This window comes from Protopterus annectens, chromosome 3.part0, assembly GCF_019279795.1.
Source record: "Protopterus annectens isolate FY-2018-M chromosome 3.part0, PAN1.0, whole genome shotgun sequence".
NCBI classification, from domain to species: domain Eukaryota; kingdom Metazoa; phylum Chordata; order Ceratodontiformes; family Protopteridae; genus Protopterus; species Protopterus annectens.
This window is the reverse complement of record NC_056731.1, coordinates 609,327,154-609,351,649: the sequence shown is the minus strand read 5'-3', so window position 1 is coordinate 609,351,649 and position 24,496 is coordinate 609,327,154. Positions and strand designations below refer to the sequence as shown.

The 24,496-nt window shown below is 37.7% G+C and overlaps 1 protein-coding gene across 1 annotated transcript in view; it reads left to right on the top strand.

Moving 5' to 3' along the window:
• LOC122796879 (collagen alpha-6(VI) chain-like) overlaps positions 1 to 24,496 on the top strand; it is a 1,248,728-nt gene that overhangs the window by 741,375 nt on the left and 482,857 nt on the right. The window contains exons 21-22 of the mRNA XM_044065630.1: positions 11,199 to 11,264; positions 16,314 to 16,367. Of these exons, the coding sequence (XP_043921565.1) occupies positions 11,199 to 11,264; positions 16,314 to 16,367 (120 nt within the window). The remainder of the gene's footprint in view (positions 1 to 11,198; positions 11,265 to 16,313; positions 16,368 to 24,496) is intronic.

Genomic DNA, 24,496 nt, shown 5'->3' with positions numbered 1-24,496 from the left:
ATTGTTGAAGTCAATCATTTTTGTCCTTATATTGTGGTATCATTCTGCGCAAAGGCAGGATGTTACTCAGGGATAGGGTCATACCTGCTTGCGCCACATGATCCGAGAGCTCTTCCATGTCTCTTTTCATGTAGTCTAGGGAGGTACATCTCAAGTCATTCACTCCAACATGGACAATGACAGAGTCATATTTGTACTTGTTGTGGAGTGACTTGAGTGCATGAGTTATGTGGTGGATCCTGGCACCTGACAGGCAGCTCACTGTAATTTTCTCCTTGTTCAGCCTGGTGAGTGGGACATCAGTGTGCCTGACTATTGAGTCACCTATGATTAAAGTGTTAGGTACATTGTCTTGCCTGAGGGGCTGTTGCTGGGTGGCACACTGGTGTTGTGAGCTATGTGACACTTATGTTGTGATTGGTGTTTGTTTGCCTTTCAGCTTCGGAGGTCCTTATTGCTTGGGCAGGATACAGTTATGGGCCTCCACATATGTGGATTTAGTGTTGTTATGTGTGGGTGTTGGTGGTGTGAGTTTATAAGGGCTATGTGTTGCTTGAGGTGTAGTGCGGGTGTTAACCTTCTCCTCTTGACTGTCTAGCACAATCTTGGGTGGAGAGAGCGTTGCTTCCAGTTTGGCTACGTAAGTGCATCTCTCACAGGTTGTAGTGTTGGGTGGTAGAAGGAGAGGGTTGTCTGTACACATGAGGCAATTGCTGCATTGCCCCAGTATGCCCAGATTCACCAGGTGGACAGGAGAAATCAACGGAAGCTGACCCTTGGACATGCCTGGTTTAGTGCTTTTTTTTTTTTTTTTTTTAAAGTACAGGCGCTGTTTTTCCTTACCTTAACAAGGTACTTTGCAATTATAGGCTGTTTAGTGCCTATGATTAATTTCTCCTTATTAATAAGGAGAGCTGAGTGCTTGTATCAGTTTAAGGCTTCCTAGTGCTTTCCAGCAGGTATTAGAGCAAGTGCTAGTCACAGGGATGCTTAAAGGTAAGATGAAAAATAATGTTTTATGCTAAACACTGCAGTGTGCATTAGAGAAGTTAGATGTGAAAGTAGGTAACTTAAGTTTTACCTGTCTAAAAAGTTAAGTTTTAGTGGAGAGTCACTATTTTTAAAACAGCAAGATAGACTGAAAGGGGGTGATCACTTTTGTACTCTGGTACTATGGAATACAGTAGAATGGCCAATAAATTTAAATAGTTGAAGGGGAGTGATTTCCTCACACAAGTCAATGAAAGCATCTGTTATTAGACATCGCCTACTGTGTTATCCCACTTCCAGCACGGAAGTCTCCTTTTTATTATTAATGAAGACAGCAAAGAAAAATCAGCAGCTTTAGTGAATTCTTATCCTTTATGTATAGCCATTTAAACTCCATTCTTACTTTTGCTTGCTCACCTACATACATAAAAACATCTTAATTTGCTCCACATTCTGATTTCTTCTAAAACTTGCTTTAGTATTCCTTACAGATGTTAACTTTTTCCTTGCTTCATTGTAATTGTACTTACACTGTTTTCTTTCATCTTCAACATTCTGAATAAACATTTCTTTCCTGTCATTGTCTCCCTCTCTCTCTCACTTTCCTTTTAACCCACCCCAGTTTCTTCTTTTTATTTTCTAATTTTAGTTCTGTAAAAACAGCCAATATTCATGATGTTATACATACTGTACAACATGGGAACTTTGTACTCGTACATGTCTATGCAAATACAGAGTAGACTGTATAGTCATATTAGGGAAATAAAAAGGCACAGTCTGATAGAGCAGAAGCCAGTGCATATTTGTGCCACTTTCTTGTCCCAAAATTGTCCCACAAAGCCTAAAGGAATGAAAAAGTAACAGTGTTGTCCTTGGACAGCTAAAATATAGCTTCTGGCTTTTAGTTACGGACCTCCCCCATATAACAGTAATTAATAGCCCATCAGAACCTTAAACTTGGCATCTTCTGCTCATTCATACAATAGAACACAACACTCATATTCAACAGCTGAAGTCACCCCTAATGATGTTTCAAGCACCTCTTTTCTTACTACAGCCAGATATAACCAAGTTGGAAATAATTATTTATGGAAGTCTGCCACACTTATGAAAAAAAAATCCACCCACCTTAACAATGAGTGTGATGATTGGGGAGAGATGGGTGAAGGCTGCCAGTCTAGTTAAATAGAATTTGATATATAATTCTGGCATTTGTAAGTAAATGTAAAATACAGGCATGTTTTCTTGAGTGTAAAAGAATATTGTGAAATGTGGAACTGCAAAATATGTGACAACATTGCACTCTACTGGCCCAGTGAAGCATGTTGTGACCCGTTCATGTTAGAATTCGGCTCCACTGCAGCTGGATGAAGGTTTCATGCCCATTGTTTTAAGTTTATGACCAGAATTTAGATGTGAAAGGTGCTTTATTGGTCTAGTTTCTGTTAGAATATACATGTGAAATGTCTTCTATTGTTATAAGCTTCTGTGCAGGTGTTAGATTGCTAAATAATGCAGTTTGTTTGCCTGGAAAAACCTAAGTGTCAAAAATGATGTAATTTGGGGAGGGACCCAGCAAACATGTTTGCTAGTAATGTTTAAATACTATTTCTCACAAGAGACTGGAAGCATTTTGACTTTGGACATCTAACTTATCAGCACTCTGCCTTGTGCTCACATGTAAGTTTTAACACTGTGATTTCTTGTAGGAATAGTTAAAGCTAATAAATATTAATTAGGTATTTTTTCTTTGAAATCACACCTGTCCTTCTGTATTATTTTAAGTTTCTGTGTGATCTCTGAACTCTTAGTTATCTATGTGGTTTAGTAGTTTTGTCTTGTGTTTTACTTATTTATTATTAAATATTTTTAAAACCTTCTACCTGTGACTGCTTTGTCTAGAGATAAGCTCTAGAGTACATTGCATATTTATAGAGGTTATTGTAACAGGCCGCTCTAAAGTAAGCCTTGACTGTTAGTCATACTACCAGTGGATAATAATATTGCACAGTAATAATTGGACACCCTTTTAAGGGCCTTTGAGTTGCTGATATTTTTTAGCTGGTGGTGGTAGTAATTACTACTGTATAGCCTGGGTAAAGGGGCACAGCTGGAGAACCTGACTGTGATCTCTGTGTGCACTTAAGGGAAATTGTACTTTTCTGTGAGCATTAGGTATCCTTTCCTCTTCTAGGAGACAACCTCCCTGGTGTTACTGGTGAGGATTGAGGCTCCTTGATTGCTGGGCCAGGGCAACATCACAGTGAGCCTTCTAGCTAGGGCTGCATTCATCACCTTAGTTCTAGAGTGTCATGCTGCATCAAGGATACATAGCACTTACCATGGCATTCCATCTCATTCATCCATTACCTTAAGTGAGTGCAGGTGTAGTTCAGATCCAGGATACCAAGAATACTCAATTACTTTCACAAGGAATATATTCCCTGCTAGTCACACAAAACACAAAGGGACAGACATACTTGGGTGTGTGTACTTGTGTTTAACTGAACTCCTGTAGGGATATGAATAGCTGCAGGCACTGAAACAACAATGCACATATGCCATTAGTATCATTAGTCAGATGTACATAAAACTGAACTCCTGGGGTGAAATGAATACCCTGCAGGCATTGAAACATCCATCCACATATGTCATTATATAACACTGCATGTGAAGTGCTAATGCTAGTCTGCAACACAAAGAAACACAGTCATAACCAGCAGTACATCAAGTACAAAAATCCAGGTAAATGCAGCAAACGAAAAATAAATGCATTTAAGCAAATTCAAAAGAACAGTAAACATTAATGTATACCTAAACATTATGTATGCTATTTTGATGCATTCTTTCTCTCTTGTGTGTTAGAAGATGATGGATCTTGACAGTACACAACATTTACATTGGCAGATTCCATTCCAGAAAACATCTGCCAGTTCTTTCCTGAGATAAAATCTAAAGGAAGAGGGACTGGAACAACTAGTATAATTGCAATTAAAGTTAGTGTGGGCAAGATATCTTAGATTTACAGGTGAATACTAGGTTCACTGGACTGATTTTACCATTTTAAGCCTAGCCAGTAACCTGAGGTTAGAATCAAACCTGGCACCTTGTATTTGCAGGTTAAGACCTTGACTGACATGCCAAACCCACTCCTAGGCATCTTAGCCTCCTAGTCTGTCCATGCTGTCCAACAATGGAGTTTTCCAGTGACACTGCTGTAGGACACGTGCTGAGGATATCACAATGGTTATATCTTGGCAAGTTTCTAGAGATTTTGAGAAATGCGGATCAGGAAATGTATAGCACAGGTTCCAGCTATAACAGGGGCTGTGCAAATGTTACAGCAGTGCTACTGTATAAAGTGTTTTAGGCAAAGACATTCCATGCCATTTATAAACAGGATAATACAGCTCAACTGCGATAACTTTTTTTTACCTTGGTACTCCCTGTGTATTGTGTGAATTCAGAGTTAAAGAAGTAATAAAATATAGGGAAACATTAAAAAACATATAACAAATATAAACAAAGGGATAGTAGTCTCCCCTTCCTAAACTTAATATACTAGCTCCAAGATCGCACCCAGTCAAAAGTAATGTAAATACTTTGTTTTGCAGGAAATCCAGGTACTCCCTTTCGTCTGACTTAAATGGACTTAATTGGACCAGCTGAGGCATAGGGAGCATATTTAGTTATGGTAGTAGGGAGTATAGACCCAAGTTTGGAAACGGTAGTTATTTAAACTTTTCATTTTAGTTTAAATATGTTTTCTGCAACTTTTAACTTTGACTACATGACACCCAAATAGATAATACTTATTCAGTAGTTGCATAAGTACTCTAAAATAATGTGGCAGAAGAGATATCCACTCTGAAAATCATTTTCCAACAGACAAACTTCTAAGACACTGAATCTGTGGGTTTAGGGAACTGTCATACCAGACCATCATTATTATCAAACTCAAATAAGAGGAGAATGGAGGTGGAAATGTAAAATTTTTTAATGACCTGTTGCTTAGTTGATGCTGGGACATGGTTCTGTCCTCCATGAGGTCCTCTTGGACAGACGTATCTAACACATGTACTCTGACTGCCTAATAACTGATATTTAAGTCATACAGGTGCCTGACTAATTGGGATGGGATAGAATACCTATTTGTCCAAACTGAGAACCTCTTGCCATAGCAGAGCATATCTCATCAAGGGGAAGATTCCCTTGTAGCTTCAATCACCTTCAGCATACCAGCAAGAAGCTCTGGATGGGTCAGAAAACCTGTAGTAGGAGCCAAAGTATTAAGGTAAAGCTACTATCTTAGCAGATGAAATAGACATCCTTTGCTATAATGCAAAGGATATAATAGCCTGAAACCATATGAAGGGGTGACAAAGAGAAGTTTTGCTCTTTCTCCCCCAAGTTTTATGTTTACGCATGGGACCATTGGCAAGGTTAAGATATTTTGTAGGGATAAGAGGAAATGGCAAACGTCCAGCTGATGACAGCATCCTGGGTACTTATATTTTTATTTTATTTGTTGTAGTGTCTTCTATACTTAGACTTACACATGAGCATTCACAAAAAATATGTAGAATGTCCATATTATCCATACTGCAAGCACTGCAATTAATAGGGAACTTATGGAAAAAGAAGCTTTTTGGTAGGAGTCATATAGGCATTAGAAGTTATCATAACTATAAAATAATTTCTTGGCTACACTCCTGTTTGATGAATGATGTATTTACAGTTTAACTGCAAATCTTCTCTCCAGGTTTTGTCACTTTTAAAGTCCTGATCACCCTGATCTATTGCCAGTCACAAGGTAGAGTAAAAATACTTACTTGATATAGCTCTATTTCTATATTAAACTCAGATAATTAGAATGGCTTTTTGGCCAAAAGTGCAGTTAACTATTTGTTTCTTCATAGTGCTATATTTAAAATTAACATTCAGAGTATTCCATATAATATTTATCATAGGTAGTTAGGCTTTTGGGAATGTCATGTCAATTTTTAATAAAACCATTTATCAATTTATTTTTTAAAATCAGGTATCTTTTACCTAAAAAAATATTTGGCTTTAAATTAAGCAATTGAAAACTCCTTCACTAGGGCAGCACAGTGATGCAGTGATTAGCATTGTCATCTCACAGCAAGAAATTCACTGGTTCAATTCTCAGCTGGGGTGCTTTCTGTGCAGAGTCTGCATGTTCTCCTTGCCTTTGCATGGGTTCCTTCTGGGTGTTCCAATTTCCTTCCACATTCCCAAGACGTGGATTGGACATTCTAAATTGGCCCAAGGTGTGTGTGCCTTCTGAGGAAGATTGGGTGCTGGGCTGGTAACTTGATACTGAAAAGTTTACTGCCACTTGTTCTACAGACCAGTGATCTGCTGTGGCAACCTCACTGCCACTTGTTCCGTGGACCAGTGATCTGCTGTGACAACCCCTAATGGGAACAGCTGCAAGAAGTTGAAAATTCTTTCACTGCTGTTTCAGTGAGCCTCTTTAATGTCTCTATCTCATCCCATTTAGTGTTGTAGTTTGTAAGAAATGTTACAGTGTTGATAGCATATTGATAACATATTACTAAGATGTCAGCGTAAGATATTATAAGGTTCATAAGGTTCATAAGTTTGTACTAGACTAACTGCCCTTGTGAGCCATTTTAAGCCTAGCCAATTATCCTTTGTGAGACTTAAACCCTGCACCTTCTGCTTGTAAGGCAAACATCTTAACCATTAGGCCACCATTACTTAGTCTTAAACTTACTGCTGCTCTTCTGATAACATATCGCTAAGATGTCAGTGTAACATATTATTACCATTTTCTAGTCTTATACTTACCGCTGCTCTTCTACTATATCGCTAAGATGTCAGTGTAAGATATTATTACCATTACTTAGCCTTATATTTACTGCTGCTCTTCTGATAACATATCACTAAGATGTCCGTGAAAGATATTATTACAAAGCAAACACCTGTACCTTCCGTATGAATGCCCAATAACACCCAGGTCTGAGGAATGCACTTGAAAAGTAAAAAGGTATAAAGGCAAAATGATGGCTGTATTAAAAGAAACCAAAATCTGTTTATTAGGAACAAGAATCAACATGTAAGCGCTTTCACAGTGTAACCCACTGCTTCTTCAGATGTAGAACACTAGTATCAGTAATTTCCATTTAAATACATTTACATAATGCATTCATCTGGAAGGTACAGGTGTTTGTTTTGTATTTGTGGTGTTTACACTTTTCTACCTGACCTCTGGAACTATGGCAGAAAAATCTCCTGAAATTTAGTTGGACTACCAGAAGGTCGCATACCAACCAACAATATTTCCATCAAGAACAGGGTGTGAGATTCTCTGAATAGAGTGAGCAACCCTTTGTTGCAGGATAATCTATCTGTAAGTAATGGAGTTGATAACCATCAAAATACTGACTTAAATCTCCTTAGGCGGAAAGTAAATCATTTTGAAGACAGTTTGTTCAAATAAAATAGACTTCAAATGCAACATTTTTACTTTGAAGCATGTCTCACCTTAAAGATTATCCCGAGAGGGCTCCATATCCTCAAAATGCCCACATATGGGAGTACATATCCCACGCTGCTAGAGGTGTGGAAGAAGCTCAATAATGAACTTAGTTTTAAATATAACGATCGATTTTTTCAAACTGGAAGAGCAGGAGCTCTCAGAGGAGCTGCTCAAAGTGCAAACAGACTTATATGCAGAGTTTCCAGAAGCCTTAATTGATATTAAGGTAGGCAATATCATGGACACTCTGGCTTTAAATGAGAAAAAGACTCTGCATAATAAACTATAAAAGTTAGAAAGGGACAAATGGGACTTTCTCAATAGCCATGTTTTCACCTGGCCGAAGGAAAACGATGTAACCAATAGGCGAGCAGTATTTGAACCAACATCCACCTTAGGAGTACATGATAGGTCAGGGGAGTTGATTAAGCACCAGAACATCATCAGCAGGGACTGTATAGTGGTTAGGGAAATTGCAAATGAATCCCATTTACAAACTGATTTAAAAGAAGGGAAGACTCTACAAATTAATAACTCAAATCGTTCTAAGGATGAGCAGCTTGGGGCCAGATGGAAAACTCCTATGGGATCTACCTTACAATTACCAGCAGATGGCACCAACTCCCTTCCTGTAAGAGTGAATACAACAACATCTATACAGGAAGGGGAAAAGCAGCTGAATTTGAATTACCCTTTACCCATAGCCGTGAAGGGTTCTGCCAGCAGAGAGAGATCGAAAAGCAGGACAAGATTAAAAAGAAAATACCACCAGAGTACCAACAATGTTACCCACACCATAAAGAAGATGTGGTCGAACAATGCAATTCAGTAGTGTGGAGTATATCCGCCAGAGAACTTTCATATAATGAACTACAAATACTTGAGAAGCGGGTCTCTTTTATAACAGCACAACCTGTAGAGGTAACTGACTACATTTTAGATCTAAAATGTTATATGAGGACAGTAATGTTAAACGTGATATATGGCAACCAGGGTTTTAGTAATAGCTATAATTTACGTAAGCCCAGTACTTATGTACCGTCCAATCATCCTGTACTCAATGTATTTGAAAAACTGTGCACTGAAGCTCTGTATGATGCGTTTTGTAGTACATCCAACAATGTTAATAATAATAATAATAAGGGGAGAAAAGATTTCTTTAATCTGAGTTATAAAGAAAGGTTAGCATTGAAGTCTTTACAGGAAGATGACACTTTTTGTATATGTCCAGCCGATAAGGGCAGACCAATAGTACTTATGGACAGGGATCTTTATATCAATAAAATGAAGAACATGTTAAAGAATGACACTTCCTATAAGAAGTTGGCTTATAAAGATGTACTTAGCATACAGAAGAGAATAAGGACCAGTTTAGAAGAAAGCCAGCCAATGAGAGTACTAGAATTTGATTTGTCTAAGTATTTTAGGTTCATAGGTTCATAGATTAGTACTAGGCTAACTGCACTTGCGAGCCATTTTAAGCCTAGATAATTATCCCTTGTGAGAGTCAAACCCTACACCTTGTGTTTATAAGGCAGACACCTTAACCATTAGGATCCAACAATACCTATCATGAAAGGTATCCCTAAAGTACACAAGAATCCCCTTGATCCGCCTATGAGACCCATTGTCTCAGGTAAAGGATGGTGTACTGAACCTATATCCATATAATTAGAAAAAGTCCTGAGACCCCTGGTAGATCGGAATACATATATCCTTAGAGTCTCTAAACAGTTTATAATGGCTCTGCATCAGTTTTGTAGTACTAACATGCATTCAAGGGGATTTATTATGGTCACGTTAGATGTCCAATCCCTATTTACAGTTATTCCTAACCATCAGGGCATAGTCAAGCTACAGAATTATTTAGAAAAACACACATGTTTTAATGTACCCAAGAGAGAAATTATATCATTTTTAATGAAAATTGTCTTGGAGAATAACATTTTCATGTTTAAGGATCAACTATACCTCCAAATAGATGGTGTAGCCATGGGCACCTTCTGTGCCAAAACAACAGAAGATCGACAGACCATTTGATCGACATTCATTTGTTCGACAGCTCATTTGGTCGACAACCAGTAGTCAAGGCAAAAACCTGGGAATTGCCCCCCTCCCCAGTGTTGTGTGACCCTGGAGTGGGGGGGGGCTTAAAACATGTAAATACAACAAAAACTACACATTTTAAATGGAAATAAGTGGGGGGCTTTGCCCCCCACACCCCCTAATGTGTGGGCTGTGCCCCCACACACCCCCTAACTATATATATCAACTCCAAGGTTGCACAACATTGGGGAGGGGGGCAATGCCCAGGTTTTTGCCTTGACTACTGGTTGTTGACCAAATGAGCTGTCAACCAAACGAATGTTGATCAAATGGTCTGTCGATCTTCTGAAGTAGACCCATATATGGGCTCCGTACAGAATGCCGAATGTGTGTTTAGTTGAAACATCTCATAGGTTCATAGGTGTTTACTAGGCTAATGACCAAAGGGGCCTTTTTAAGCCTACCCATGCATCCCAAATCTCTGACAAGTTCTGATACCCTTGATAAGTGTTAGCAGGGTCTTGGGAGATGAAACATTTACAAGCTGGGGTCTGGGAGACGAACCATTACAGGTTGCCTGTGTCCATAAGCGACATAGTTGCCAAACCAGGATGAATTTCCAGTTCCCCATCCAATTGTCCAGGTTGCACTTGAATTTGATTGGGGGGAACTCTGCTTCACATAGATGGAGACCTTGTTACAGAAGTGGAGTAATATCTGGGTACATACCTGTCTGTCCAGCAGGTCCTATTTATATCACAGGCAAGGTTTAAGTCTTTAGAATGGGAAATTCTGGTGCTGCTTGTTTTGCAGATATCTGCTTAGTTGGCTGATTTTGATTGGTTAAGCAGCCAGTCGAGAGGTGTGAGAGATGTTAGAATTCCTGGGTTTGGGGAATATGCTATTACCGCGTGCTTGCAATCTATACATATACATATATGTGTGTGTGTGTATGTGTGTGTGTGTGTGTGTGTGTGTGTGTGTGTGTGTGTGTGTGTGTGTGTGTGTGTGTGTATGTGTGTATGTATATATATATATATATATATATATATATATATATATATATATATATATATGTATATATATATATATGTATATATATATATATATATATGTATATATATATATATACTTTTTTTAAGGCGTAGGGGTGCAGGGGGCTTGCACTCCTATGCAAAAATTATGCTTTTATTTGTTTTTTTGAGTTTGACATTTTGAATGTGTTGAGGCAGTATCTCAGCGCATTCATACTGGTTTGTCAACACTGGTGTTTTTGAATTCCACTTCTATATATATATATATATATATAGATAGAATATGTATGTCTATGTATGTATGTATAGGTAGTGAAAAGCAGAATGACGTTTTAGCAAGTCACATGATGTAATGGTCAATACCTTGCTCACTAAATGTCTGTTAATATTTCACCAAGTATGTAAATCAAATGCAGATGGACAGTTTGAAAGAACTGGCTGTAACATGAATTCTAATAATATCTGATGCATAGCTGCAGCTCTGCTAAAAATGAGAAGCAGAAATATATGGAACACATTTCCATTAATAGTAAAGAAAAGTATATGGAACATGTACCTTGCTTTGATTTTGAAATTCATACTGTTTTCTTAATAATTTTAAGGGCAGTCCAGGACGAAATAGCATTGTTCGTGGTCCCAAAGGAAGCAAAGGAAATGCAGGACGGCAGGTATATACTTGTTTATTTTAAGTTATGGCATGGATATTATATCTGAAATTCTAAATGTAAGATATTCACTGACTTGATCTGTCACATATAATTTAGACTAATGTTAATAAGACGCTTCATTGAGAAACATTATAACTCATCTTAAGAACACATTTCTGCAGATAATTTTTGGTATCTTCTGTTCATCATTTAAAAAAGACTGACATTTCTGGCTGAATATAATCATGCATATATTACTTTTCTTTAAATGACACCACTTTCCCTAATTTATCTTAAATATTGATCAAATAAGCAGAATTATAAAATAGCAAACCACAAGAAAAACATATAAAACTAAAGCTGTTGGGTTAATTACTTCTTATTTCATTTGTTCTCCTGGTGTCCTCATTAAATATAATACATGAGCACAGAACAGAACTTGAATATCATGGAATTCTGCACTGCACTATCAACAGTATTTTGAGAAACTGCACAATGTTATCAGTTGAGAGCCCTCACAAGACTGTTATTGTAGGAAACAACATCATATCTAGAAGTGAACAATACTAAAATCTTAGTTGATATCATCACTAAAGTCTTACCCCTACCTGTTTTTAAGAAAATGAGAACAGTTTTTTTTTTTTGAAAACCATCAGATGATGTAGATAATAAAAATAAATTGAATGCATGTTGTGATAAGGCATCAAACTGTGGACTTCTGGGCTTAATTGGTAGAGTATGAGCTTGATGGCTCAGAGCAAATTCTTCTATATGCACTGCGACTGGGCAACAACACTTTGTCTGGCACTTAGTGCAGGTGAGTAAAGCTATGAGATGCTTTGTGTAGTGCATGATTTGATTTCCTCAGCTTTCTATCATCTTCTCTGACCAGGTCAGTTCACCAGACAGTGCTTCTGGGCTGCCCCTGAAGGACACTTGTGTCCAGCGGGCTGTCACAAGCTTTCCCTTTTGAATTCCTGCACTTTTTGCATAGCCTTCACTTACCCTCCAGCTAGTCATTTATGATATGCTGTCTGACTATGAATCCCTGCAGGGTCTTTGTAGTTTAATGGATTGACAGATGCGTTTTCAATAAATGTGACTTTCAAGTGAAGATAAGTTTACTGTTGCTCATGTTAAGTCTCTTTTTGTTTTATTTAGCAAATAGCTGTCAATGTTTTTGCTGTAAAATTTGATGTAAAAGTTTTAAACATCCACAGCCACAATGACAAACTACAAACTGTCACTTATATACAAACACAGTGACAAACTCCAAATGCTTATTCATGTTCCAAGGCCATTACCTTACTGCAGCCGGAGTGACAAAGTCTATGGCTAAGGACCTCTACCCTCATGGCAGGGGCTGATTGAAAAAAAGATTTTTCCCAAGTTACCATGACTATAGGGGGGGGGGGGTCTGTTATTAGCACAACATGCAGATGTAGGAATCTACTATTGCAGCCACTTCAATTGGCTCAGCAACATCATTGTGCTGGGGGTGGACCAGGTTTAGTTCCAACAGTGAACTTGAATGCATCACAGCACAACCTATTATATGCCGTTATATCCCATCCTGTTTCCTTGTTTTGCTGAAGGTGTCATTTCAGGGTATGGTATGGTATGGTATGATATAATGCAGTATGGTATGGTATGGTATGGTATGGTATGGTATGGTATGGTATGGTATGGTACGGTATGGTATGGTATGCATATGGTACTGTGTGGTATGGTACAGTATGGTATGTTATGGTATGGTGTTGGTCATCTATGCAATCCATCATCTTTCCTTGCCAGCCATTGCATTCATTGTAGCCTTCCATCCCTGCTCCATTATGCAGTCTTTAATTCACTTGATTGTGAATCATGGACACTACTATGGATCCCAATTTGCATACCTGGAATCCTTCAGCTGAGTATATGCCTACACTCTAGCATGCTCAGAGGTCTATGGGAGTTTTGTAAATTATATAGAGCATGGTACATGGGTTTTAATGCATATCTGCCTTTTTGCTGCTGTGTACCTTGCTTACAAATACTGCCTGTAGTTTTAGTAAACCTTAAGTGAAGATATTAGATTTTCAACTTGTATCCAACTAAGAAATACCACTATAACAAAATGTATCAAGTAATTCATTTCAAAGTACCATACACCTAAACTATAACTTTTTTTCTGTTTGATTGTTGTTGTCTTTGGTGCCTGAGTTATTGTAGAAAAGGGTCCATGGGTCATCCATCTACACAATTAAGAAATCAGTTTATGAATAAATAAATAAATAAGTTCAGTCACAAGTGACTGATTAATGTCATCATGATTTGTTCACTTACCTGCATCATGTAGCCTGTGCAATTACTAAATGTTAACATTTCATCACTAGTAATGAATGCTACGTTACACTATCAGATATATATTTTGTACTGCATAATCAGTTATTAGTATTGACTGACCTTGTAAAATGTTATGCATTGCAGAAATGTCCATATGCTCACTTGTATAAAATACTACTGCATCCTACATACTAAAAATGTATATTTCATTTGCATTCTCTACCAGCATCTAAAGTTGAAAATTTTCCTTGACCTCCATTGTAAAAGGGGTATCAAACATAAAGTTACTGAATATACAAGGTAAAATCTACAAAACGTAGGATGCTATATCATTAAGTTGCACTGTGTGAATGGGTGTTGTTCTACTCAATAAATTCATGTTAGCTTTCTGCCGTTGAAGCATTATCAAGTTCTATGTCCCCCATACCCAAAGGTGTCCCCAAAAAATGTTATCACAAAGTAATGTTAGAAAGGCAGTGAAAAAAAATAAAATGCTGTGAAGTATTTTATTATTTATAGTCTGGACAAAGCCCTATACACAGACAAGCTGAAAATTGTCCCAGATCGGAACTACAGTTCAGGTTTTCTTATTTATTTATTTATTTTATTTGTTTATACTGTGTTGGCCAGGTTAGTCCCACTTTGCTAGCCTGAGGTGGTATTCACACTAACTAGGGGAAGTTTGGCCAGAATACCAGGCAACTTCCCCATTAGTGCTGTGGGATAACTTTTATATCCACCTTTTCCATCAACAATTCAGGCAGATGGAGTCTTGGTTTAATGTCACATCTGAAGGACAACACTGTCAGGAGTTCACCACCTCTTAGACTGCACCAGAAGCATAGCTAGCATGGGGTAAAGAAGCAACTGCCCCAGGCACAAAGTATTATGGGGTGTGGTTAGATGATCCCATTTGGTCTTTAATGCATATCAGCTTTTAAAAAACGGTATTACATTTTCAGTCAAACTAGAGTGCTGTAGCACTCTCTTTGTGGTTTAAACTGTATGACAGTTTGCTACAATTTAAAACATCTCTTTTTTTGTTTGCTTGTTTTAACTAAAACCAGAGTGCTGTAAAACTCCATGCAGAGTATAAACTGCAGCAAATTGTTTGCTACAATTTAAAACATTTTCTTTTTTTGTTTCCTTTAACTAAAACCTTAGAACTGTAGCACTCCATGCAGGGTATTTTGTTGCGGTTAAAAAAAAATCTATCTTTTAACTAAAATCTGAGCTCTGGAGTACTCTGTGCATGGAATAAACTAACTGGTAGTTTGCTACAAATATATATATATATATATATGTGTGTGTGTGTGTGTGTGTATGTCTGTGTATATATATTTTTTTATAAAATACAATGTAAGGAAGGAGAAAGGTCAGGGCAGGGCGCAGAAAAGGGACCTAAATAGTTCCGGGACCAGGAGGGAGGAAGGCATGTATCTGGCAATCTGGTTGGTGCACTAGTGGATGTAGTGGACACTTTTTTTTCCTCTTTACTTGAAGAGCTGCAGGTGGGGGTGCAGTGTGGATTGGGTGCTGAAGTAAAGAAAGCTAACTGGTTGCATGCAGAAATGGGGCATGACTTTGTGAGACTGGCACAAGGTGTTAGTTGAACTAGCTACACATCTACACCGCACTGCAATGTCAGTACTGCATAATTAATCCAACTACCTGCTACTGTCTCAGAAAAAATACAGAAACTAAGTTATGCTGTGAAAGCAAATATGAAACATTGTGTAAACCACAAGTTTGCATACAGCATGTGTGTGTCAGATGTTTAAATAAACCACCGGCACATTGTACTAACAATTATGTACTAGGGTACTCCTTAGAGAAGGAGATTATCTTATTATATGCCATCTTATATTTTAAATGACAGAACAGCCAAAAGTCCAAAAATATGCAACTTTTCATGCTTGAAAACTAATAATATTTTGGCAATGAAAGCATTCTCAGTTCCAGCAAAATGGAAAACTCTGAATATAGTATTTCCTTTGATCTGAATCAGATTAATACTTAATGGAGTCTAATTTCGGAAGTGTTTATTTAGTAGATGAAAGAAAATGATATTTCAATATGTTTATTTTATTTAATTCCTGTTTTAATCAAGTAAAACTAAAAATTAGCCAAACCCTCTGTTTTGCATGGATGACCTCAGAGAACTGACCTTGTTAAGTCGTTTCCTCATCATCAAATAGCATGCTAACAAAATGTATGTAATAAAACTCCAACCTGCAAATCATTACTTTTTTGCATTTCATTGCCTGTTGTATTTATTGGATGTGCATGTGTGAGTGTGTGTGCAAGAGTATAGCCAGATAGTATGTTGTATACTCAAACCTCATTCTGTCACCCCATCCACCTATCATTTAAAAAAAAAATCTAATCAACCCTCAAAATGTTGCTCATGTACACATTGGAAAGGAGCATTCTGTTTTCAACTGCTGCCTCTTATAAAAAGTGTATTCTTAGAGGTGCATGCCTATGACCTACATAGGTTGTATAACACTCTGCAAAAGCATTAACTTTACAGAGTTTTAAGCATTTTATGCTTTGTGTGTGTGTGTGTGTGTGTGTGTGTGTGTGTGTGTGTGTGTGTGTGTGTGTGTGTGTGTGTGTGTGTGTGTGTGTGTGTGTGTGTGTGTGTGTGTGTGTGTGTGTGTGTGTGTGTTTGTGTGTGTGTTTTAATTTTGTCACAAAGGGAGAAAGCAGAAAATGTTATAAGCATATCACATTTTTTTTCAGGGTGACCCAGGGGATGAAGGTGTTCATGGAGACACAGGGAAGACTGGCAGTGCTGTAAGTTGACTTCACATTAATTTTTGGTGGTGACCACTTATGAAACCCTGATGAAGTTCATGTTGTTCGGTGCAGTACAGCAGTGTATAAAATGGAAAGCATTCCTAGAAATGTAAAATGAGAAATAAAAGCACATCTTCTGAACAAGACAAAACAGATAAATGCTTTTATTAAGATATTTTGCTCTGGAGACATAACATAAGTGATTTATTTGTACACAGGTGTTGTATGTAGCACAGTTTCCTTTCCAAACCTTAAGTTCATGCCAAACATATTTTATTCCTTTGAAAATCTCCTTACTCATATTGAATTGTTTTCACATTCATTGTATATTTTATATATCAAAGATTTGTTGAAATATGTTATTAAATCAATCAAGTTCAATATTTGGGTGAAATGTTGTATTTCAGTCAGTGATTCAAACACAGTGATGCCTCATATTCACTGAAGAAATGTCTAGACGTGAGATACCATTTCTTCCAATAAAGAGCTGTTTTGAGCTCTGAAGCCTGCAGGAACACTAGCAGTCAGAGCTGTAGACAGATCATCTTTAATTCTGGTCATTTTCATAGACTGGCAACCCAAACTTCAAGACAAAAAACATAAAAGGTATTCCTAAAGCCTGATGTACACCAAAACAAGAAAAATGAAAAAAAAGGCTCTTTGGCTCTTCTGTGCTTCTGTAGCTGTAGCAAGCTGCTTGCTAAACTGTTACAAATGCCAGCTTATTAGCACACACTGAGCTTCAGCTGATTGAGTTTCCAAGACTAACTGCACCTAGTTATGGCTTTTCCCTACTGCTGAAAACAAGTTCTTTGCAAGGTGGCAAGAACCTCTTGCAACCGTGTAAAAATAAATGAAGTAATAGGAATATATAAGTAAAAAGAGCAGCAGTGCATTTGAGAAAAAGTAGTTCTTCATCTGTTGAGAAAGAATTCCTTGCTATGAAATAAACACTCACTGCTCTAAAGAACTATTTATTGGTAGGAAAACTGTCTTAACTTACCATGCCCTTCTATGGAACTACTATCAGAAGGACTGCAACTAAAATTATTTAGATGGAAATTGCCCCTTCAGGATTATTAATTTCAATATTTACAATTACCCAGGCTGCGGTGGTGGTGCTGCGGTAGCATTGTCGCCTCACAGTATGACGTTGTCCCGTTTGATTCTCAGAGCGTCTTCTGTGGGGCGACATGCGTGAATGAGCGTCCCTTCGTTGAAGGTTGTGCGTCAGGCCCAGCAAGTCGGCACGTAAAAATCTACTGCCAATCATTAGCGGACCGGAGTTCCGCTGTGCCGAAAGACACAACAACAACAACCATTACCCAGGCTGAAGCCACTTGAGTGTGGATGGGCTGTTTCAAGCTTATAATCCATCCAACAGTCTGAAAACCAATGGTTCTGTTCTGTGAACTGAATTTTGTTAAAATGAAGCTGACTCTGCCCTGTTTTGAATCTTTCAGTACAGCTGAACTGTAATATGTATGCCAAAAAAAATTTACTTCATAGCCATTATTTCAACAAAAGGGTCTAGAAATTGCAGACTGTTTAGTACAGGGAGCCTTGTATTACCTTCTACAGGGTTAGTATGTCTTTGAAGACAGACCACTTTTTCATGCCTTTAGACTTTTCATTTTCCATATTTGGATCTAAACAAAAAGCTAAGGTATTATAAATACAGAAACATGGATTTTAGACCACTAGTTGTGTTATCCATATCAGGCAGACACCACCATCTGCTATCTAAGCAAACATTGTACATAAGGTTGATCGGTACCACATTCTGCTATAACGAGTATGCCAAGACTCTGACAGGGCAGATCAAGACACACTGTAAAATATAAGCTGCTACCACAGCTGCTACAACTTCAGCCTTCCTCAAGAATGTTTCTTACCAGAGAATTTCTGAAGATGACACTCTGACTTTCATATGCTGGTTTTCTGAAGAATTAGATGCTCAAAACAAAAGAAAAGCTAGTTTTACAGCTACAGTATTATAAGGCATACTGTAGCCATGATTCCTGTCTTGGCTCAGAACTTTATATATGCTCCCTGTCTTGGGTCAGAACTTTATATATGCTCCCTGTCTTCTCTCCGAACGTCATACATGCTCCCTGTCTTCAGTCAGAATTTCATATTGCTTGTTAATTTACAATTCATATGATGAGTGCACTGCTACAATGATCTCCATGATGAACAATAACACCGTGTGTGGATATTCACCATATTCATAAAACTTTGACCAGAAGAATCACCACTGTAGTAGACACTTCCATCCTTGTTTTGTCAAAAAGTCACATATGTACCTTCTTAATGTAGATATGCTGTGTGTTTCAGATAGCTGCGTGTCCCCATTTCTTTGATAGTTGTGGAAGTTTGGTGGGTTAAGCTTTCTACTCGGTAGATCTTATTGCAATAATTTAATGATTTTCAATAGTGCTAAACATATAGTGGTAGTAATGGTATATATTTTAGGTTTTAGACTGGAAACAAGAACATTTTTTTCTAAAATCTTTTTTTTTTTTCTGCTGCTCCAAAAAAGAACAGAATACGGTGTGAGTTATGGTCTGCTTTATAACTAGACATCCTAGAGACAAAGTTGATGCGGGATGTAACTTCATAATCCCTGGGATTCCCAACAGCTCTTCAGGTCTGGCCTGATATACATCAGCTAATCTCAGTCATACATGAAATGTAGAGATCATCCTTGTATTTGAACACGGTGCTGCAGTGCATTTATTCATGCAACTTTATTTTCTCACATATCAGCAAGGCTTTCTCATGCAAAAAGTGAGGTTTCTTTAAATGTGCCTGAAGTCACTTTGGATAGCATTCAGGTGACTAAAACACAACATATCATAAAAGATCTTGCAAACTTCAGATTTTCACTGATAATAGATTTCTAGGAATATGTCTGCCTTACCATTTGTGGTAACCTACAACCATGTTTTTTTCAAACACAGATTTCTATTCATAGTGCCCCACAAACCATGAATACAGAATTCTCATTTCCAGCCGAGTCACTATTTACAAAAGAGAGTGCCACTAACACTAAACGAATTAACACCAGTAACAATTATAAACCAGAATATGTAGTCTTTTTTGGGGGGTGATAAAATAGTGGTGCTGCTATTGTGATGAATAATAAGGGACCAAGTCAGCAATCAAACAAGTATAAAAAGTCATAGGTTTTACAAATACATTTGCCAATATTTGTAATATAACAGCAAAGAAACAATGAAGATATGGTTTAAAACTGTGGGCAGCAGCATAGGGCTATAATGCCTTCCAGAAATTTAGAACAGCTTTTGCACATGAAAGAACAAAGGGTAGAGGTGCCTCAATTTATATCAAAAGCAAAAATACTTCAAGGTTGGTCAAACACTATGATGTACTTGAGCTTTTCCATGGACAGATTACCACAGGTAAAGTGTCATGCCATATTCTTGCAAGCTATAGGTCACCCTCTATGACCCAGGAAACCCATAACACATATTTAAACATTCTGAATACATTCCCCATTCAACCCAAAACTATATTCATGGGTTGCTTTAACTACCTAACTATACACTGGGACTCATGCATGACCCCAAACGTACAGGTCCAGAGATTCCTGGAATTTGTAAACAAACAGTCTGGACTGGTAAGGGCACTAATATCGTTGAGACGGTCCTCATAAACCTGGAAGAACACTGCAACCCCGCTCCCCATCCCCAGTGTAATGTTGGGTTGGACTGAAATGCTGTCTTCTTTAAAATAAAAATAAAACCCTGGACCCCAGCAATCCCTAGAAATTTTTAGGAATTATTTATTCTAAGTCAAACTTCTTACTATTAAGTGACACCCTAGCAAAATTCCAAACCCACCCCAAAACCTTGACAATACTGCTACCTAAGTGGAATTTTTCACTAAAATGTTTATACTAGCATGTTAATGGCTGCATAAAAATAGCTGTACCTACCCAAAATAAGCAGAGGACAAACTCAAAAATCAAGCCACCCTGGTGGAATCCCTATATCAGTAGGCTGTGTTACAAAAGGAAGACAATCATGGCAAAAAATAGGAAGTGCAATGGCAGCAAGGTAAGGACTACCTCATCAATCTAAATAAGCAACTCAGGGAGCTAAGCAAATCTATCAAAACCAAAATTGAGATAAAATAGCCACCCACACCACAGGCAATCACAAGGCATTATTTAGCTATGTACACAACTTCAAATATAATGCACAACAGTATAGCAAACCAACTGTAAATACAGCCACCTATACTGAGCCAGAGGATATAGCAAATTTACTGGCCAAAAATTTAGCTCCAATTTTACCACCCTCTCCTCAGCTATCACTAGGGAACAGGTCCTCAATGCACTCTCCAAGACTAAAAACACTGCATCAATGGGCTTTCATAATATCCCAGAATGACTCATTAATAACATAAAATTATACAGACTCGAGTGACTAAAGACCCATATGTCTGATTAGTCTGACATGGAAAGCCATGGAAAGAATTATCCTGGAAATGATAAACAATAGCAAAGGAAATCTGCAGACACTACATACAGCCCAGTTTAGTTTTATTAAGGGTAGGTCATGCCTACTCAATCTGGTGGACATCTTCAAGAAGATTATTAAAGCAATGGATGCCGGAAAATTATGCATACTGCCTACCCTGACTTGGTCAAAGCATTCAACATTATACTCCAGTCAAGCATTGTAGACACTATACTCCAGTCAAGCATTGTAGACACACTCATAAAATTAGGGGCAAACTTCTTTGTCACCCACTGGCTACCTAGAGTCCTAGGACCCAGGAAGTTAGGATAGCAAAGTCTGCTTCCACAAAGAGGCCATCACTAGTGGAGTCTCTAAAGCAAAAGGGCTGGAGCCACTCCTTTTTGTCATCTATTTCTCTGACGTCAAGGCCAATATCAACAGACTATGACCAGATGACTTTAAATTAGGCATAGTCACAGAATCCCCCAAAGACACAAATCACCTCTATGAAGATCTGAAACAGACTAATAACTGGTGCCATTGCAACAGTCTGAAACTCAGTGCCAAGAAATGCATAATGTTGTCCTTTGAAAAGACAGCTACCACTGGAAACTACCACATTGCTAATACACCCCTAAGATTATACCCAATAGTTAGGGATTTGGGAATGCATGTTCACGGTAACTTGGCCTTTGACCAGCATGTGTGTATGGTAGTGAGAAAATCGTTCTATGTTGCCCAACTTATAAGCCAGGGTATAGTAACTAGTTTTAAGGATATCAGTGTTCTGTTGTTCTCAGTCCTCATCAGACCAATACTTGAGTATAATGCCCCCTTCAGTATGTACTTGATCAGACATATGCAACCCACAGAGGTTCTTCACAAAAAGAATATAGGGCATAAATATTATGTCCAAAGCAGACAGCCTCAAAGACCTTTCCCTGCAGTCAGTCTCCAACAAACTGATGCCTGGCATAAAATCATCCTGTTATCCCACTCTGATGGACCTGTTGCACATCTGCAAACCAAGTAGCATCAATATTACCTGATCTAGGGACCTAATCCTTGACTGGAACATAAACAGGACATGTTGGAGTGCAGGTATATGTCTCTCAGAGACTATCCCTTCATACAAGCTTCCATCCATATGAAGCAGAGTTATTCCCTAACCCAATGTAAGCATAACATGGACCAGTTGTTGGGGAAAATGAAATTTACCTTTGGTCTGTAGTAGACAGATGGAGCCTGAAAATGCTTGACCACTCAGACCCAAGCTTACATATATCCCATAAAATAATCCTAGGGTGCCAAAACTAGGTTGAAAAAGACCCCTGGTGTTGTTATCCTAGCAATCATCTATGAACCTATGAACTGCTACCAAGCTATTCTTATCTCTTTGCTAGACTAAGAAATGTGAAAACAGCAGACTGCTTAAATAACCACCAATGATCTGCCAGTGGTACATGTACCAGGGTACCATTGTTCTGGGAGATATCACAGAACAATAGTATAACACCAAGGAATGAATTGAAATAAACTGACCCTATGGAATAAGCTAATAGTGAGTAATTGTTATAAAGCAAGGCACAGTTATTATCTGAACATACTTACAACATCTTAATGCATGGATAATGAGGGAGCACTACCCTCTAAAGTTAGTTGAAGAAGTAGTTATTATTGTGCATAATACAAAATTATTTTTGTTGCTAGGCACAAATCAAGGATTTTAACAGAGTAAATAAATGAAGCAATCTTTAAGCTGTGTACCTTTAATGTATGAATGGACAGATACAGAATTCTGAGATTAACATTTGACATTTTTGCAGTCTCAAAAATCTTTCAAAGATTAGCTGTAACTGAAGGCTTGGAAGGAATGATACTTTGTTTTGGCAATCAATAAGTCAAGACCATGATTGAGTAATTAAGGTAACAACTAGACAACCGTACAAAGGTTTGAAACTGAGCAAAGCAAAAGTGTAAGACTGGTGTGTGTTCTCTGAAATACATCACCTTTTAACTGTTGTTGACTTAGAGATAGAAACTTTCAATATAAATGCTGTTGTACGTGTGTTTGTGTGTGTGTGTGTGTATGTATATATATATATATATATATATATATATATATATATATATATATATATATATATATATATATATATATATGTATGTATGTATGTATATATACATATATAAAAACCCAGGCAAGCTACAGTTTTCACTGTGTGATACTTGGAAATAAAATTTACTTAAGGGGTCATTTGCATATATCCGGTGGGCCTCCATTACAGGATATTTTGCAGGCACTATATAAACCATAAAGACTTTAAAAAAGTCATGGACATTCATAATCTATGTAGCTGAAACACTTGATGTTCCTAAGGGGCCATCTGCATATATTCCATATTCCTCTATTACAGGAGGCTTAAGGAATGACACTGTGAAAACTCTAGCTTGACTGCTTTTTTCTTGCAGTTTTTTTAGTGAATGGTTTGCCTGTATGATCTTTTTACCCTTTGGTTTGGATATCTTGCAGACACCTTAATCTTTATGAGCACCAGCTGGGTTTAAAGACCCTGTGTTTTTAAAGTATAGCCAAACTATCCACTTATGCTTTGTTGATGAGGTCAATAAACAGGCCAAAACTTGCATGTCCACAGTTAGTGAAGTTTGGCTTTACTGGGATGAAAATAACCATAAAAACTAAAAAAATTGAAAGAAATCATTGACGTACATAAGCCGTGTAGATGAAACACTTTATGTCTTTAAGGGGTTATTTGCATATATACCCCATGGGCCTCCATTACAGGAGATATAAGGTATCACACAGTGAAAACACTAGCTTAGATTGGTTTGGTTTTTCTTGCAGCTTTTACTGAATAGTTTGCTGTTACCTTTTTGCTCTTTGGATTGAATGTTAGTTGGGATATTTTGCAGGCACTTTAATCTTTATGGGCATCAGCTGGGTTTAAAGATCCTGTGCTTCTAAAGTAAAATTAACCTATTGCTTTATGTTCTGTTGATGAGCTTCATAAAAAGCTACTGAAATAGCTATAGAGACCAAATGCATTTTCTTCTTTATGGTGAAATTTTTGGAATTTGTATATTTAATTAGCAAGGGAGCTGAGAGGGTTTGTAGCCTCCCTGCAAAAACATTGATTTTTGAATGTATTTGCTTTCTGTCATTCATCTTGATTTAGATATTTAGGGCTAGAGTTCTCAGATTTTCCCATTACAAATTTCTCTGTTTGTCAACCAGCTTCAGTTTCTGTTATGTAGTGAGTCCTTCTGGTGATTACAACAGACAAGTTCTCCTTGAAAACTCTCTCATTTTCCATTTAGATGTGGGCTCATATTTTAACCAATCTCGTCATGCTGGCATTTGTCCCAGCTGCTCAGAATAAGGGCAGTTAGTCAGTACTGTGACAACCGTGCCCTGGCCTAGTAATCAAGGAGCCTCAATCCTCACCACTAACACCAGGGAGGTCATCTCCTAGAAGAGGAAAGGATGACTAATACACACTCCTGGGAAAGGCTGACACAGATTCTCCAGCTGTGCCCCTTTACCCAGACTATACGGTAGCATAGTTAGATGTCCACAGTCAAAATGCTCTTTATGTATGTAAGTAGGATTGCAGC